This window comes from Oryctolagus cuniculus, chromosome 2 (assembly GCF_051225735.1).
Source record: "Oryctolagus cuniculus isolate XC-2025 breed Fujian yellow rabbit chromosome 2, ASM5122573v1, whole genome shotgun sequence".
Lineage (NCBI taxonomy): Eukaryota > Metazoa > Chordata > Mammalia > Lagomorpha > Leporidae > Oryctolagus > Oryctolagus cuniculus.
In genome coordinates this window covers 19,866,745-19,885,741 of record NC_142868.1, presented here as the reverse complement: position 1 = coordinate 19,885,741, position 18,997 = coordinate 19,866,745, and the positions used below count along the sequence as shown (strand labels likewise).

The 18,997-nt window shown below is 39.9% G+C and overlaps 1 protein-coding gene and 1 non-coding gene across 4 annotated transcripts in view; one reads left to right on the top strand and one right to left on the bottom strand.

Moving 5' to 3' along the window:
- Nucleotides 1–18,997, top strand: part of DHX15 (DEAH-box helicase 15) — a 56,289-nt gene that overhangs the window by 8,832 nt on the left and 28,460 nt on the right. For all 3 annotated transcript variants that reach the window (XR_016229824.1, XR_016229825.1, XM_002709378.6), the window contains exons 3-4: nucleotides 4,075–4,268; nucleotides 18,110–18,269. Coding sequence is in view for 1 of the 3 variants with exons in the window: in XM_002709378.6 (XP_002709424.1) it covers nucleotides 4,075–4,268; nucleotides 18,110–18,269 (354 nt within the window). In the remaining 2 variants the exon portion in view is untranslated. The remainder of the gene's footprint in view (nucleotides 1–4,074; nucleotides 4,269–18,109; nucleotides 18,270–18,997) is intronic.
- LOC127490415 (U6 spliceosomal RNA) lies at nucleotides 13,147–13,250 on the bottom strand. The gene has a single exon (XR_007918373.1). It is a non-coding gene; the product is annotated as a U6 spliceosomal RNA (small nuclear RNA).

The following is an 18,997-nucleotide window of genomic DNA, read 5'->3' as shown; positions in this document are numbered from 1 at the left end:
TGACCCAATTTTGTATTCTTTGGAAAAAAGAAAGTATTAGAAGGCATACAGTAAAGTCTCTATCTATGATTTCCATTTGTCTAGATAACTAACCCTGTCTGCAAAGCCATAGTTAATATAGTATCTTATTAGTAATTTATGGAATATTTTTCAATTACAAATAAGCTGTTATTAACTAGGCCTCTGCTGAAAGACATCTAGGCTTTTTTTTTTTTTAAGATTTATTTATTTGAAAGGCAGAATTAGAGATGGAGATGGAGATCTTTATTCCCTAGATGGCCACAATGGCTAGGGCTGGGCCATGAACTTTCTCCAGGCTTCCCTCGTGGGTGGCAGGGGCCCATGTACCTGGGCTGTCTTCTGCTGCACTCACAGACATAATAGCAGAGAGCTGGATCAGAAGTGGAGTATCCAGGACCTGACCTGGTGCCCATATGGGATGCTGGCGCTGCAGGTGGCAGCTCAGCCTGCTATGCCACAACACCAGCCCCCTGGACTGTTCATAATGGTGGTTTTGAATGGGCACATACGTTAGTATGATAAATTCTCAGCAGTGGGAATTGCTGGGGCAGGAGATCATTTATAATTGTGATGCATGCAGTCAAATAACTTCCTACGGGGAGCCTATCAATTTACCTTTCTATTAGCATGTATGAAGACATGTGCAGGAAACTATTACAGTGTACTGCTGAACATTTAAGTTTTACAAAGCTGATAGTGAAAACTTACAAGTATAATTTTTAGTTTGCCATTTCTTATTGAGTGAAATTAATAATTTTTTCATATACTTGAGTCTGTACCATCAGTTAAACATTTTTTGGTTATAAAAGTAGTAGTCCCTGGCTGTTAAAGAAAATCTGGAAAATTCAGGAAAGCATTGAAGTGGTTTTAATAATTATCCATCCCTGAGGCTGGTGTTACAGTACACCGAATAAAGCCGCCACCTGTAGTGCTGGCCCATGTGGACACTGCTTTGAGTCCTGGCCGTTTCACTTCCAATCCAGCTGCATGGTATAAGTGCCCAGTAAAGCAGCAAAATATGGCCCAAGTCCTTGGGCCCCTGAACCTATATGGGAGACGCTGAAGAAGTTCCTGGCTTCTGGCTTTGGCTTGGTCCAGCTCTAGCCATTGTGGTCATTTGGGGAGTGAGCCAGCGGATGGAAGATTGATCGATCTCTCCCTCTGATCTCTCTTAACTCTTTCAAGTAAATTTTAAGTTAAAAAATACGTAAAAAAATTGCTCATTGTGCCATGTAGAGGTAACTGTTTCCTTCTGGTCTGTTTTCCCTGTTAATATTCCTATGGTGTATTTTTAAATAAATTGTTGCAGTCAGTTTGTGCAAATTACATCATTTTTCTTTTCTTTTCTTTTTTTTTTTTAAGATTTATTGAGAAGTAGAGTTAGAGAGAAAGGTCCTCCATCTGCTGATTCACTCCCCAAATGGTCACATTGCCAGAGCTTGGTCAATCCAAAGCCAGGAGCCAAGAACTTCTCTGGGCCTCCCACATGACTGCAGGAGCCCCTTATCATGCATCTTTACAGTTGAGCATATTTCATGTACAGTCTATCCTTTTAAAGTTAACATACACCAAAATGCAGTGTGAATCTTGCATGGAGACATTTAAGCTACAATTGTATCCTAAAGTGGAAGCTTTGATCAAAGTCAGTCTTAGTGGGTATAAGTTTTCTTTTTAAATGAAGAACTCAGTGGGGATGCTAGGAACAGAAATTGTTGAGGCTTTTAAAATCACTATTGAAATTTTAAAAATTTAAAGGAATACACGAAAGGCTGTGATAAAGTATTTTTATTAATTGCAAATATTTTACCACTTTGAGTAATAGGAGCACCCATTTTAGTAGTGCTTGGATAAAGGTAGGTTCTGCATACTTTACATATATGATTTCAGTTTTTTCTGTAGTCCTGCAAGAAGTTACTAATCACCCTTTTGCAGATGAGTAAAGTGAGGCTTAGATTTTTTGAGAACTTAGAATTAATGAGTTAGTACATAGTTTTATTGATTTAGGCGGGCTTGGCATTTAAAACTATAGTCAATTTTTTCAAGCTGCTATGTTGTGGTAGGATGTGGTCAACCTTATTTCAGATATGAGTTTATTAACAGTTAGTATGGAGGCAGATCAAGGCAACTCAAACTAAGAGATATCTTTCCTCCGTTGGTTCATTCTCTAAATGTCCCTGGCCACTGGGACTAGGCCAGGAAGGACCAGGAGCCAGAAACTCTGTGTCTCCCATGTGGATGGCAGGGACCCAACTACTCCAGCCATTACCTTTTGCCTACCAGGGAGTGTATTAATGGGAACTGGAATTAGAAGTAGAGCTGGCATATGAACCCCAGGCACTCCGAAATGGGATGAGGGGGTCCCAAGTGGCATTTTAACCACTGAAATGTAATATTATTAAACTGTAATATTGTTAAACTGTAATTAAACTGAAATGTAATAATGGTATAGCAACCAATGCTCATTAGATGTCATGTGCCACTACTGTGTAGAAAAAAGCCCACATTTCCTATATAGCTTTAGTATCTGATAGTTTTGGAAGCTTTGATGGAGACCAAACATGGGTGTCTTTCCTGTGGCAGGGGATTCCTGACATGTGGGCATTTAAATTTTTCCTGTTTTCCTTTTTCTAGTTAGTGTCTAATTTCTATTGGTATTGAAACAGGGAACAAATGTCCTGTTATCCTGGCAACCAACCTGTGCCTGGGGTGCCCCCCCACCCCCTCAGCTGTCCTTCAGGGAAGAGTTGCTGCTGTATGTCCTGTTGAATTTGAGACTAGCAATTACTAAAATTGACTTTTTAAAGATTTGATTTATTTGAGAGGTAGAATTACAGACAGAGACAAAGGTCTTCTGATTCACTTCCCAAATGGCTGCAATGGCCAGAGCTGTGCTGATCCGAAGCCATGAGCTTCTTCCGGGTCTCCCATGTGGCTGCAGAGGCCCAAGGACTTGGGCCATCTACTGTTTTCTCAGGCCATAGCAGAGAGCTGGATAGGAAGGGGAGCAACTAGGACTAGAACTAGCGCCAGTATGGAATGCCAGTGCTTCAGGTGGAAGATTAACCTGTGCCACAGTGCTTGCCCCAAAAATTGACTGTTAAGACAGTACCTAACTGTGTTGTGTTGTGATTGTTCATACTGCTCCTGGGGGGAAGAGGATATGGATGCTAAAGAGTAAGGTGTTAGGAGTTAGATTCTGCTTGTTTACAAAACAAATTTGAATTGAATGAAAAGATACAGCTTTATAGCTACAAAGGGGTAAGATTTATACTTTACATGTGTTTTGTAGCTCAGATTGTATATAAATTTGAGTTTTCTTTTTCATAAAATGTTTTTGGGAACATTTCTTTTTTTTTTTTTTTTTTTTAATTTTTTTTTTTTTTTATTTTTTTGACAGGCAGAGTGGACAGTTAGAGAGAGAGAGAGACAGAGAGAAAGGTCTTCCTTTGCCGTTGGTTCACCCTCCAATGGCCGCCGCGGCTGGCGCGCTGCGGCCGGCGCACCGCGCTGATCCGATGGCAGGAGCCAGGAGCCAGGTGCTTTTCCTGGTCTCCCATGGGGTGCAGGGCCCAAGCACCTGGGCCATCCTCCACTGCACTCCCTGGCCACAGCAGAGAGCTGGCCTGGAAGAGGGGCAACCGGGACAGAATCCGGCGCCCCAACCGGGACTAGAACCCGGTGTGCCGGCGCCGCTAGGCGGAGGATTAGCCTAGTGAGCCGCGGCGCCGGCCCAGGAACATTTCTTAAACAGTAAAATTTATTCTAAGTTGGCCTTTGTTTTTTCTTATATAGAGAAATACTTAAATTACATAAGACATTTTACACTGTTGAGCATATCCACTCAGGAGTGAAACTATGTCATATCAGCATTACATATGACCCTTCCTTGCCCTAGGGAGCTCAGGTTGTAACTTTTTGTGTCATAAGTAACTTTGTTGTCTACCTAATTGAATTTTGTTTTAAATTATTGAAATGAGATAAAGTGACTTATGTTAAATATACTTCATTGACAGGCAGAAAAGAATTAATTTTAAATGTGAAATTATTTGACAGATTCCTCAGTGGTGTGTGGAGTATATGCGATCATTACCAGGACCCAAGAGAGGAGTTGCCTGTACCCAGCCCCGGAGAGTGGCTGCAATGAGTGTGGCCCAGAGAGTTGCTGATGAAATGGACGTGATGTTGGGCCAGGAAGTTGGTTATTCCATTCGATTTGAAGACTGCAGTAGTGCAAAAACCATTCTTAAGTAAGTATCTGTAAAAATGGTTGCTTTCTTTGTCTGAAGGTTTCTGTCACTAGTTAAAGAGACTGATAGTAGAGGCTAAAGTTGAATTCAAAACAGATTAATCCAAAGTAAGCCTTGGACTTGCTGGATGCTTTTTAATATGTAATCTTTTTTATTAGTATTAATATATATAGCTATTCAGTAGAAATTAAGGTCAGATTTTTTATTATTTTTTTTGACAGGCAGAGTGGACAGTGAGAGAGAAAGAGACAGAGAGAAAGGTCTTCCTTTTTGCCGTTGATTCACCCTCCAATGGCTGCCACGGTTGGCGCGCTGCAGCCGGCGCACCGCGCTGATCCGAAGGCAGGAGCCAGGTGCTTCTCCTGGTCTCCCATGGGGTGTAGGGCCCAAGCACTTGGGCCATCCTCCACTGCCTTCCCAGGCCACAGCAGAGAGCTGGCCTGGAAGAGGGGCAACCGGGACTAGAACCCCGTGTGCCGGTGCCGCAAGGTGGAGGATTAGCCTATTGAGCCGCGGCGCCGGCAAGGTCAGATTTTTGTTACTTGATGTTGTATCTTAGGTGAAGTGTTATTGGTTGTTGTAGTTGTACTCTGATGAATTATTTAAATGATAAAAAATGTAGTGATACATAGGTACTAAAGACAGCTACTTTTAGAAAATTATGTGTGGGATGGGATATAACTTATGTGGGGTAGAGGAAACAATATTATGCAGCTCCTGTTGTGCATAAAAGGAGGAGATCTTTGTTGTATAATACACTCTTGGTGCCTCCCTGAAGTCCTGGTTCTTTATAGTGGTATATACAATTGACTTCCCTTTGAGTTTCTTTGTAATAGCTTGACAGTACTAGTTTTTATTTTGTCACAGTTGAATTCTGCATAAATAGTGACACATGTTGCCTGGTTATTATTTTAAAAATCATATTTGCTACTTGTTGCTTCTGCTTATTGCCTATTTATGTAACATTTAGTTGAACATAAAAAATGACTTGTCAGAGTGGGCATTTGGAGCAGCTGTTGAGATGCCGTGTGGGATGCTCACATCAGAGTGCTTGAGTTTGTGTCCCAGTTTTGCTCTTTACTCCAGCTTTCTACTTGCGTGTACCTTAGGAGGCAGCAGGAGAGAGCTCCACACTTAGGGCCCGGCCACCTATATGGGACACCTGAATTTAGTTCCTGGCTTCTGGCTTTGGCCTTGCCCAATCCCAGCTGCTCTAGGCATTTCGGGAGTGAACCAGCAGATGGAAGATAAATCTCTGTCTCTCTGCCTTTCAAATAAATCAGCACATAAGTTAAAATTTTTTTTAAAAAATTTACCTTTTAAAACAGTTCGTCTCAATTTTCAAAAGTACATTTTGAAACAAAACACATGAGCCAGAACATGAATCTTGGATGGCAGAGAGCACTACAGTATTAGGAGACAGTTGTGATAAGAGTCTTGCTCATCATTCAGTTTTCTTTAAACTATATTTTGTAGAAATTTTCAAATGTATGCAGAAGCTGAGTAACAGAATGACTTATGAATTTATCACCTATCCTTACCCATACCGATTTTGTTTCATTCATATCCCATTCTTTTTCCTATTCCATAATATTTTGAAGCAGATCCTAGACATCATATTTTCACATTTAAGTAATTTAGTATGTATCTTTCAGAGATAGTTTAAAATAAAACCATATCGCCACTTAAAAATTTCTTTAATCAAAATATTGACCTCCAAGTTTTCTGTCATTTTTCTAGTTTGATCTCATTCTATTAATTCACTTTCATATTTAACAGTAGTTGAATTTTAAAATACCTAAGCCATCTTTATGATGTTGTAAGGCTTATTTTTGAATGAAACTATTTTTAGCGGTTTATTTATTTGAAAGGCAGAGTTACAGAGAGGCAGAGACAGAGAGAGAGGTCTTCCATCCACTGGTTCACTCCCCAAATGTCTGCAGTGGCCAGAGCTGGGCCAGTCTGAAGCCAGGAGCCAGGAACTTCCTCCTTGTCTCCCATGTGGGTGCAGGGCCCAGGATTTGGGCCATCCTCTGCTGCTTTCCCAGGCCATAGCAGAGAGCTGGATTGGAAGTGGAGCAGCCGGAACTTGAACCAGCGCTCATATGGGATGCTGGCTCTGAGGCCGGTGTTTTACCTGCTATACCACAGTACCAGCCCCAGCTTTTCCACATTTAACAGGAAGATAGCTAGTAAAGAGTTTTAATTACCGGGAATGTTTTGTAAGTGCTATATTTTATGGGTCTGTGGATATATTTTGTATAGTTACTAGCTTGCTCTTTTTTTTTTTTTTTAAAGATGTGTTTGAAAGGTAGGGTTACACAGACAGGGAGAGACAGAGTGAACTGTCCCCTGATTGACTCCTTAAGTGGCTGCAATGACCGGGGTTGGGCCACGGTTTAGCCAGAAGCCTGGAATTTAATCCACGTCTCTCACTTGGTTGGTATAAGGGGCCCAAGCACTTGGACCATCTTGTGCTTTCACAAGTACATCAGCAGGGAGCTAGATCGGAAGTAGAACGCTAGATGTGTGACATGAACCAGCACCCAGATAGGATGCTGTCATTGCAGGTGGTGGCTTAACCACCTACTCCATGAAGCTGGCCCGTTACCTCTTGTGGAGAACCCAGATGTTAAAAACAGCTAAAGCCTTGACTTGCTGAAGATCAGTTACATAGTCAGTCGAGTGGGCAGAGTGACTACATCAGGCAACCACCCTCCATTACCTGTCTTTGGTAGAGGGCATAAAATGCATAGATGTTCACTCTGTAGTCAGAGGAGCTTTAATATTCACTGTAGAAGGGTGCTAAAGAGAACTAGCTTGTGAAGATTCCACTTGAGCTACTTGGAATTTGGCCACAGTTTGGGAGTGCTCTTTATATAACTTAGTGTTATTTTTAAGTTGTTCCTATACAGATTAAGGGTACAAAGATAGTTTCTTCACTGTTTGGACACATGTATAAATTCTAGATTTGATAGTGTGCTATGTACAGAGGATTGGATCTAATATCTTACTGCATACTGTTGGTGTAGTCTTACATAGTTGTCTTGTATTAGCATGTTTACAAAGCAGCTGTTGGTAGTTTTTTTTAAAGATTTATTAATTTGAAAGGCAGTAAAGTTAGAGAGAGAGAGAGGGTTTTGTGTGTGTGTGTCTGTCTTCCATCTACTGGTTCACTCCCTAGATGGCCACAATGGCTGGAGCTGGGCTGATCTGAAGCCAGGAGCCAGGAGCATCTTCCACGTGTCCCATGCAGGTCCAGGGGCCCAGTGACTTGGGCCATCTTCTGCTGCTTTCCCAGGCCATAGCAGAGAGCTGAATTGGAAGTGGAGCAGCCGGTGCCCATATGGGCTGCCAGCACTGCTGGTGGAACCTTACCTGCTGCACCACAGCACCGGGCCCCCTGCAGTGGACTTCTCTAAGAATCACTTTTTTAAAGACGTTCATTCTTCAGTTTTTTGAGGGCTTCCATAATTTTTAGTAAAGAAGACATGTTGATAATCTTTTGCCTATAGGAAAGCATAGTATTTGAATATGTTAATTTTAATTTGGTAGCTGATTTCGTTGGTATGTTAGGTGATACTTTAATATTTTTCCCAATCTGAAAAATTACTTGATGTTGAAGGAATCCAATTTATGCTAGTAATGTTTAGTCATTCAGTGAGCTGTTGATTGAGTCCTTTGTGTTGAGAAGTCCTAGGGATAATAATAAAAGTAAATCTAGTCCTTGTTCTCATAAACAAATTTGAAACAAAACTATAAAGTTGTGATTAGGCTTCTGAAACAGAATTTTGTGATTAAATAAAAGAATGATTCCATAATTCAATTTCGATTGGATTAGAGTAACTGGAATATAATTTGAGGCCTGAGTTGAAAGTAATGGCTAGTCGGAACAGGGACGAAGGTCACAGATGAGAACTTTCCAGGCATGTAGATAATTTTCTTTTTCTGAAGGGAAAAATTAGATTTTTTACTTGAGAAGGTATTTTTTGTGTGTGGGGAGGGGGGGGCAGCATTTTCATGATAGATCAGTTTTGAGATGTTAAAGGACTAGATTATGGTCTGAGTATGGGATGATCAACAATAGTTATTTTCTCCCTTACTGACTAGATGATAAATCTTTGGGAACTAAGTTTGTTTCTGTGTACTGTCCTCCCCCCTTGTTTTTAAATTTGAGGATATTAAAGGGATAACAGAAGAATGTGTAGTTTGTCATTGCAGTGTAGAGTGTAGATGAATCTTAAGCATAATTATGAGAAATGGATAGATTTCTCATGGAAAACATTCTCTGACTTTGTTACAAACTTAGTGCAGGAAGTTTATAGTGAGAGTGTGATTTAATGTACTAACTAAATTGGCCTTTTATTCTGAAATCTTTGACTTTGGGATACTGGATTCACTTATTTTGGAACCATTGGAAAAGCCAGATACCCAATGTAGGGTAATGTTTATGAAATACAAATGTTTGAGCTCTTAGGATCATGTGTTAGACTATGCACCCTTGTGACATGTATCTTAATGTAATTTAATAAAATGTTATTAGAAAGCTAAGAAAAGGTGGACAGATGTGGCTGAAATGTATAATTGAATGGAGAAATGAACAGTCCTAGATTTCAGGGAGTGATAACTGCCCCATCTAAAGCTTGAGGGAGAAAATTTTGAACACACCAGTCAAGAATTGCTAATACACAGAACCCAGGTCATAAACCTGGAGATTTTTAGTAAATCTCAAAAAGGCATATAAGGTAAAAGAGAAGAGAAAAACAAATAGAAGAGGCTAAAACAAACACTGCTACCTTGGGAGCTGGTTAGTGCAGAACCTGTTAGGGTTAACACTAGGAATATTACTAGGGATTGTCACAGCAAATTTCCTGGGGGCCCCTGGAAATGACATTCCTGAAGCAGTTTTGCATGAGGACTACTTGGAGACTGCAGAGTGGGTTTCCAACAGGGCAATCTCCTTTAAAAATAGATGACTTGAGAAGAATCAAAAAGAAATGGGATCGCAGGCCCATAGCCTCTAGGGTTACAGTGCCTGAGCGGTGTCCTAGCTCTACCACTTAATTAACTTTACCATGCTTATTGCTTTTTCAGTAGATGGAATTGATAATAACTACCTCAGAAGGTTGTTCTGAGACCAAATATGTTAATTTGTACAATTCTTGAAGAAATTCCTGGTTCTCAAGTTCGCAGTGTTTGAGTCAACTCTGCTGACTCTTGGCTGCTGCTGGCAATTAATTGTATTAGAGTTCCAGCTGGGAAATTACTGGGTCTTATCAACTTAACTTATTAACCCAAACAGAAAGGTATTTACAAGACCAATTAAATAAGGGTCTTTAATTCTTTTATTGAATTATTACTAGGGAGTGCTAGCTTGAATTCATCCTTGACTTTAATTGTCACTGTGGAATGAATGCATCTCAAATATTGTTTCAGGAATGAAGCTAAGAGGTGAAAACAGGTATACTTCATTTATTTTTTATTTTTTTAAAAGATTTATTTTACTTTCTTGACAGGCAGAGCTAGAGAGAGAGGGAGAGACAGAGGTCTTCCATCCACTGGCTTACTCCCCAAATGACTGCTGTGGCTGGGGCTGGGCCAGGGCCAGGCTGAGGCTAGGAGCCAAAAACTTCATCCAGGTCTCTTAAGTGGGTGCAGGGAGGGGCCCAGGGACTTGAGCTGTACTTTGCTGCTTTCCTGGGCACATTAGCAGGGAGCCGAAACGGAAATGGAGCAGCTGGGACTCAAACCATGCCCACATGGGGTTCTGGCATTGCCTGCTGTCGCCACAGTGCTGGCTCCAACAGGTGTACTTTAAAGACTATTAATTATACAAACCATTGTGAGTTAATTTATTGAACATCTAATTTATGTGTGGCACATAAAGGTAGAAAGAGGTAGAAATAAAGGAGGAATATGGTTACTTATCATTTAAAATTTCCTGCCAGAGACAGTAAAAAGTTGCTGTAGTTACCCTTGAAGTAGAATTCTATTGGCTTTTTAAATTCGTAGAAAGCTAACTTGATTTTCTGAAGTTCTGCATATATTACTGCATTGACCTTTGTGTTTGTACTTAAGCACTTGCAAAGGATTATTTATAGAAGACTGTCTTTTGTTTACACAGTGCCAGTACTTGCAAAATATTCAGTATAACCTGTACATGCATTCCAGCTTTCTGTAAATACTTTGAGGATAAAAACATTTCCTTCAAAATTTGTGAAAATTTGAAGAATGGTTAGTATATTCCTTTAAAAAGATTTATTTATGTAAAAGACAGTGTGACCAGGGAAGAGAGTGAACCCGTACACATGCTGTGCTTGCATCCAGTTCATGCCTCAAATGTCTGCAACAGCAGGGGTTGGAACTCCATCAGATCATGGGAGTGTGCAAGTGGCAGGGACTCAAGTACTTGAGCTAACATCTGTTGCTTCTTCCCAGGCACATTACCAGGAAACGGGATAGCCAAGACTTGAACCAGTGCTCTAATATGGGATGTGGGTGTTAAAAGTGGCAGTTTAACCTGTTGCACAACAATATCTGCCTCAGCATATTTTGAAACAAATGCTTTTTTACATTGTTAATTTCTGAGGCATTTCTATCTAACTGTGAAACACACAAAATGCATTTTAGCTATTTGCCATAAACAAAGCTGTATGATTAAATGGTCTTGAGCATTTCTGGTGTGAATCTGTACCTAGTACAAGTAGGGTTTGATATTTTTTCTTTTTGTCTCCCTTATATTGGCAAATTAAGACATTGGAGATTTCAGAGGATTCAAAATGTTTATTTTTATGTGGTCATTTACATCTAATAATTTATTCTTATGTATACCATGCTATATACTCCTGTTATACTGTTTGTCGTGGTTATAGTAAATTAGTGTTGCTCATATTAATGTTGTTGCAAAGAATATACCAAATTGATAAATTTGATTTGTATAAATCTTTATTATTCCTTTATCAATGAAAGGAAAATATTAAGTATAGAAAGGAATGTTAGTACCCTGTTAGTACCCCTGGCTCTTCGCTGCCTTGACTAGGAGGTGAATTCTGATGTTGGTAAGGTAGTTTAAATGTATAAGTTTCACAGGAGGAATTATGGAAAGGTTGAATAGGATTGAGTTGAAAGGATGGAGAGACTTAGAAAGATTGACTCGAAGTGGCCAATAACATAGAATTGTTTCTTGGTAGATGAGCTAGGTTTTCAGTAAGACTGAAGTGCAGGTTCTTAATTCACAGTATACTTAACATCTCATGAATTTTTCTCATGGTACACCAGGCTGTAAGAAATAACTCAGGATTTCATTTATTAAGTAGTTGAGTCCTTGGAACTTAGTAAGTATTTATCCCTTTTTAAAGGAAAAAAAACTACACATAGCATTGAGACAATCTTTATTTCTTGTTAAGTCAGTGCCTGTGCTTGTTGAGCACTGTAGTCCCTCAAAGCTTGTGGTCAGATTGAAGGCTGCCATACTTACTTCCCATTGTACATGGATTTTTTGCCCACTTGGCTTTTTATCACAGCAAGTACCAAAAAATCTAGCTTCACAAATATGACATCAGAAGGAACATATGGTCTACTTGTGAAACTCTGAACTACCTTTCACTGTAGGTTCTGTTTGTCCTATATGTTGAATATGAAAAACAGTCACAGAAACTGTTTCAAACCTTTAAGACTAGAAACATATTTATTTCTCGCTAGATTTAGGTTATCTTTTAACATATTGATTAAACAATTTGCTGTATCTAAGTAGTGTATTCTGTTGGCTATGGATATGACTTGAGATTTTATAAAAGTAGTGTAAACCTGATATTGGAAGGACTGCAATGGGTGGCCCAGGGTAGGGAGGCGGGCTTGGGGTATTATACATAGGTTCCTCATCAGGAAGTGTTAATATTGGGAACAAAATGTCTTTGATTTTGTAAACTGCTTGCTTGCATGGTTCAGGGTCACTGGGAGTTGTCTTTACATAACTTCACATAATTAAGTAAATTGATAAATATATTGTAAACTATAGAGAGTTTCAGAAGTATTTATCCCTTATAACTTAAAGAAGTTAAATAACACAAAGGTTGTTTATATAAGGCAGATTAATGCAGCTTGGCTTTATTTAGTAGAGGCATTCAGATGTGAGTGAGTCGACTTGATTGTATTAATCTAATTTAAAAAATTTAAAGTATACCTTAACATAGAATCCATACATTACTTTTTATTCTTGCCATTTGGCCAGAACCATTTTGTTGAATAGGGGCCCTTTGGAGTTCCAATTTGCTACTAAGAGTCTGGTTGTTAAGCAGAATTAAAAAGTTTAAACACAGAAACACCCAGGTATTCTTTTTTTAAAAATTGAATAGAGTTTTTTGTAATCCTAGAAATTCAAACCTCTTCATGTTTTTGTGTGTGTGACTAATCTTTTTCTGATGTATACAACTTGGGTACGTATATATAGGAAAAAAATTGAAATCTATGCAGTTTTTTCATACTACACACTATCTATTAACTTTTTTTTTCCCGACAGGCAGAGTTAGACAGTGAGAGAGAGACAGAGAGAAAGGTCTTCCTTTTTCTGTTGGTTCACCCCCCAAATGGCTGCTACGACCGGCCTGGTGCAGATCCGAAGCCAGGAGCCAGGTGCTTCTCCTGGTCTCCCATGCGGGTGCAGGGCTGAAGCACTTGGGCCATCCTCCACTGTCTTCCCAGGCCACATCAGGGAGCAGGACTGGAAGAGGAGTAACCGGGACAGAATCCGGCGCCCAGACCGGGACTAGAACCCGGGGTGCCTGCACTGCAGGCGGAGGATTAGCCAAGTGAGCCAGTGTGCCGGCCAGGTCTTTATGGTTTTAATTTGCATTCTTTTTGTATGAAACTAAACACTTTTTTTTTTATGGAATGCTTCATGAATTTGCATGACATCCTTGTGCAGGGGCCATGTTAATCTATATTTCGTTCCAATTTTAGTATATGTGCTGCCGAAGCGAGCACAACACCTTCGTTTTTTTAGCAGTCATTTGTGAGATTTTTTTTGCATCAGATTATCATTTCTCTCGTGCTTCTGAAAGGATTGCTACCTGGTTGACAGGTAGTAAAGCACTATTTTAAAATGTGTCTCAGTTTCAAGAGATTAAATTTGACAAAATGTGCACTTCTGTAGAATTGACAAAATTTGTAGCTGGCTTTGTGCCCAACTTTGTGGTGTAGTGAGTAGAGCTGCCACCTGCAATGCTGGCATCCCATATGGGCACCATTTTGTCTCCTGGCTGCTCCACTGATGATCCAGCTTCCTGCTGATGGCCTTGGAGAGGCAGCAGAGAATGGCTCAAGTGTTTTGGCCTGTGCTACCCATGTGGGAGACCTGTAAGAAGTTTCTGGTTTCTGGCTTCTACCTGGCCCAGTGTTGGCCATTGCAGCCATCTGGAGAGTGAACCAGTGGGTGGAAGATTTCTTTCTCTCTGGCTTTTTCAAATGAATGTCTTTAAAAAATTGACAAAATTTGATAGCTTTTCATATTCTTTGTCCCATCATTCTATTGATTGGCTGTTCTTTTTCTTATAATTTATAGAAGCTCTTTTTTTTAAAGGTTTATTTTATTTATTTGAAAGAGTTACAGAGAGAGACAGAGAGAGACCTTCCATCCTCTGGTTCATTCCCCAAATGGCTGCAGCAGCTGGAGTTGGGCCGATCAAAACCAGGAGACATGGGTGAGGGGCCCCAAGGAGTTGGGCCATCCTCTGCTGCTTTCCCAGGCACATTAACAGGGAGCTGGATTGGAAGTTGAGCACCCAGGACTTGAACTAGTGCCCATATGGGATGCTGGTGCTGCAGGTGGTGTCTTTACCCACTATACCACAGTGCTGGCCCCTGTAGAAGCTCTTAAAATCAGCATGAACTCCAGTTTTTACTTGTTTCTTGACTTTATGACACATCATGTGATACAGAAATTTGACTTTTGACTAGATATTTAATTACCTTTTCATGACATCTAGATTTATTGTCATGTCCTGCCCCAGATGGTTTTAAATAATTAAATCAATGTAACCTTTTATGTTTTAAACATCTTTGATCAATCTGGAATTTGTGGGAATGGTTCTTAGGTTCAGGATAGGGATTCAAGGAGTTTTCTCTTACTACTTCCCTTACCCTTGCACCAAATACCCTAACACATAATTATGGGGAATTGATTCCCTACATACACAGTATCTCCTGTCCTCAGATGTATTAGTGACATGAAACAAGTAACCCTATTTGCATTATCTCAGGAGTAAACAGTAATCTCCTTGTTAACTTCAACAGAGCTCTTGCTTCCTTTGACGCCACCCTCCCAAACAGATGGGTCACTGTTAAACAACAGTATTGTTGTGATAGTTACACCTTACTATTCCATTTCCCAGTCTTTTCTGTATACTCGGTAACTATTTGTTTCAACATGGAATCCTTGTGCACTATTTTTTAAGACCTCTTAATTAGCAAGTAAGCTTGGTCTGCGTAATCTCAGCAATTCGCATACTTATTTGAAGTTAGTATGTTCGGCTAGATCAAGTTCAAGTATTCATGGTATCTATGAATGTGACCTTATTTTAAGAATCTTGGAGATAAAATTAAATTTCACATGAAGGAATTCTAGATTTAAGGTAAGTCTTAAATCCAATAGTTCGCTGTCCTTGCAAAAAAAAGGCGAGGGAATTTAGACACAAATGAGAGAGAAAAGAAAAGCCATGGGAACCTGGAGGCAGAGACAGGAGCTACAATGCTGCAAACAAAGGAATGACAAGCACTGTCACAGCCACCCTAATAAACTGAGAATCATGAATGGACCTTCTCTATCAGAGCCTCCAGGAGGAATTCACCCTGTCTATCCACTGACTGAAATTCCAGCCTCTAGAATTGTGAAGGAAAGTTTCTGTTGTTAATTCCAAGCCACTAAAGAAAAAGATGCCTGATGGCTCTGCTATACTGCAGATGTGGAAGGAAGGAAGGAAGGAAGTCACCCGATAGAGAACACAGGAAAGGCAGAACCAGGTGCTTGTGGTCCTATAGCAACCATAACACATTTCCTTAAGATTTACTAATGAGAGCCGGCGCCGTGGCTCAATAGGCTAATCCTCCACCTTGCGGCGCCGGCATACCGGGTTCTAGTCCCGGTCGGGGCGCCGGATTCTGTCCCGGTTGCCCCTCTTCCAGGCCAGCTCTCTGCTATGGCCAGGGAGTGCAGTGGAGGATGGCCCAGGTGCTTGGGCCCTGCACCCCATGGGAGACCAGGAAAAGCACCTGGATCCCGGCTCCTGCCATCGGATCAGCGCGGTGCGCCGGCTGCATCGGCGGCCATTGGAGGGTGAACCAACGGCAAAAGGAAGACCTTTCTCTCTGTCTCTCTCTCTCACTGTCCACTCTATCAAAAAAAAAAAAAAAAAAAAGATTTACTAATGAAACACTGACCCGGGTTAAGTAAGGAGTGAGTCAGGACAATAAAGAATCACAATAATAAAACTGATATTTTATAACTTTGAAGTCCGGATAATGCATTAGTAAACAAAAATGTTTCAGGGTAGCCCAACTCTCATTTTACTGAGTAACCTGCCTATTTACAGTGTTTTCTGACAGTTTGGGGGTCAAGATTTACTTAAAAAGTCAATAGCATCATCTGGGAACTGATTCCAAATATAAAATTTGGGTGTCATCCCAAATCTGCTTAATCAGAAAGCTTCAAGGTGCTGATAACAATCTGCTCTAACAAGTTTTCTGGTGATTTTGGTGTTCATTAAAATGTAAGAAGCTCTAGTCTAAATTAAGTTAACCAAAGACAGTTTAACAGTGTGTGTGTGTGTGGTAAAAACACTGTTCAGTTTTCTAACTGACTGTTTAATTTAAAAAACCAAAAACCCAACATACTTTAAATATTTTTTTGAAATAGACACATGCAAATTACTACAGCTGATTCCCAATTGACATAACCAATTCACATTTGAAAAGCACAGTAATCTCCTGTAATAGTTACTTATAGTTGTGAATTTTTTTGAAACATCCCAAGTGTACAGTTCATAGTAAAATCACAAGTAAGGAATAAAGATCACAGAAAAGGAAGAATGTTTTTCTAAAATGAAAGCCAGAAAAAAATGTTTGAAATATTAAGACTGTATGTAGGGGTGGGCACCATGGCTCAGTTGGCTAATCCTCTGCCTGCAGTGCCGGCATCCCATATGGGCGCCGAGTTCTAGTCCTGGTTGCCCCTCTTCCAGTCCAGCTCTCTGCTGTGGCCCAGGAAGGCAGTGGAGGATGGCCCAAGTGCTTGGGCCCTGCACCCACATGGGAGACCAGGAAGAAGCACCTGGCTTCGGATTTGCACCAGGCCGGCCGTAGTAGCCATTTGGGGGGTTATCAATGGAAGGAAGACCTTTCTCTCAGTCTCTCTCACTGTCTAACTCTGTCAGATAAAAAAAAAAAAAAAGACTATAGGTTATTGCTAGTTTTTTTTTTTTAATGATGTGTTTATTTATATGAAAGGCAGAGTTATATAGAAGAGACAAAGCTCTTGCTTTGAAACATCCAGCCTATGGTGGTGATGATTCATGCAATGTGCTGCACTATTGTTAACTATTGCATCGTAGTTTAATGGGCAGTGTTTTTCATTCCTGCTCTTACATGAACTAATGTTGCAATTAATACTCTTGTCTACTCTAGAAATGTGGTAGTTTATTTTTAAAATAATACCAAAGAAGAAGAAATAGTATATTAGTGGAGTAAAGATGGACTTGTTTGCCAAAAGTCTTACTAAATTTAGGATTAATTTTAGATGAAATAAAGAGGATTCACTGTTGTATACGGTGAATTTGTTGAACTTTCAGCTCCAACAGATGAGATTAGCCTAAAAAAATCAGTTCTATGAAAGATTAGGTTAGCCCAATCATGAAAAAGAGCCAAAGTGGTGAAATCATAAATGATGATTTCAGATATTTTTGTGCCAGTTTTAAATCTAAATAAAACTAAGACTTTCTGTTTAACTGAGTTGAGACTCAGCATTTTAAGGCATGCTGTGTTGTGTTTTGGTGCCAGACTAAGGGGAGTTGTTTTGTATTAGTGATGGCAGCAAGCCAAAGTGGAGTGCACAGGCGAGGTGACTTACCCACATAAACTACCCTTGGTCTGATTGTTTCATTTTTACCTGAATCTTGCATGTGGCCTAATTCCATATTAGCTGCCTTCTCTATGGTGGTTTTTAAGACTGGTTTTCATCTGTTTTTGATTTATGCATCAGTCTGATGTCCTTTGCTGTTTATCTTCCTGTTATGTGGCAGTATTTCTATAGTGTTGATGCTACCTTTCCCTTAGTCAGGAATTTAATCAGTGCTTCCTTAGGATATTTTCATGGGGGGCAAGGTAGGCTCACATTCTGTCGATTCTTTTGAACCAGGAGTTCATTGTTAGCTTTTAAGAAATTGTTAGTGCTTTTAAACAAAGTATGTATTTGTATCTGTTAACATTTCAGTGGTGTGATGCTATGAAGCAGCTTAAAGGAGTTTGTGGGTTTTGTTTTGCAGGTTGAAAACGGATTTGCTAAAAAGTTCTAAGAATTTCATTTATTTAAATGAGTAATTTTGCTTCAGTATTTCTGTGGAGCCACATGATCAGAAACATTGGGTTTTCTTAATACATTTTCATGCTAAACTCAAATTTCACAAGATATGATGAAGTCTGACTTGTTAGATGCATACCGTTATAAAATGTCTTTTTAAGCTTAATTTTACAATTGATTATGAAACAATTTATTTGATTTACCTATTGTTGCATTTCATTTTTATGGCATGCTTTTAAAATTAACATAAATGAACATGTTCTTTATAATACAGGTATATGACTGATGGAATGTTACTTCGTGAAGCTATGAATGATCCCCTCCTGGAACGTTATGGTGTAATAATTCTTGATGAGGCTCATGAAAGGACACTGGCTACAGATATTCTCATGGGTGTTCTAAAGGAAGTTGTAAGACAGAGATCAGATTTAAAGGTGAAATAATTTCTTTTGCTCATTTAGTTCTTTGTGTATGTGTATGAAATGGGAAACACTTACTTCATGGTTAATCACTAATCAGCCATTAAAAAAAAACTACCTGTAAAAGAAGCCACCAAAAGTATCTATCTTTGTTTCTAATCTGCTAACTTTGCTAGGTCTTTATTTTAGAATTTATTTCTCCAGAGTGGGGATGAAGAGTGATAGACTGATGAGTTGTCCATCTGTTGGTTAACTCTCCAAATAGCCACAACCCTGGGACTGGGCCAAGGCCGAAGCAGGATCCTGAAACTCCATCCAGGTCTCCTGCATGGGTTAACAGGACGCAAATACTGCGACCGTCTTCCACTGCTTCCCCAGGAGCATTTGCAGGGAGTGGGATCAGAAGTGGAACAGCTAGGAACATAACTAGCACTCAAGTGGGATGTCAGTGTTGCAGGCAGTAACTTAGAGCACATACCGGCCCCAGTAATATATTTTTATGGCATATCTTACTAGTTTCTGATCCTTTCTTTTGGCATATTAATTAATTTATTTATTTGAAAGAGAGTTTCAGAGAGAAAGAGAGTGCTTCCATCTGCTGCTTTGCACCACAGATGGCTGTAAGGGCTGGAATGGGCTGATCTGAAGCCAGGATCTTCCAGGTCTCCCACATGAGTACAGGGGCCCAAACACTTGGGCAATCTAATTCTGGATTCCCAGGCACATTAGCAGGGAGCTGGATC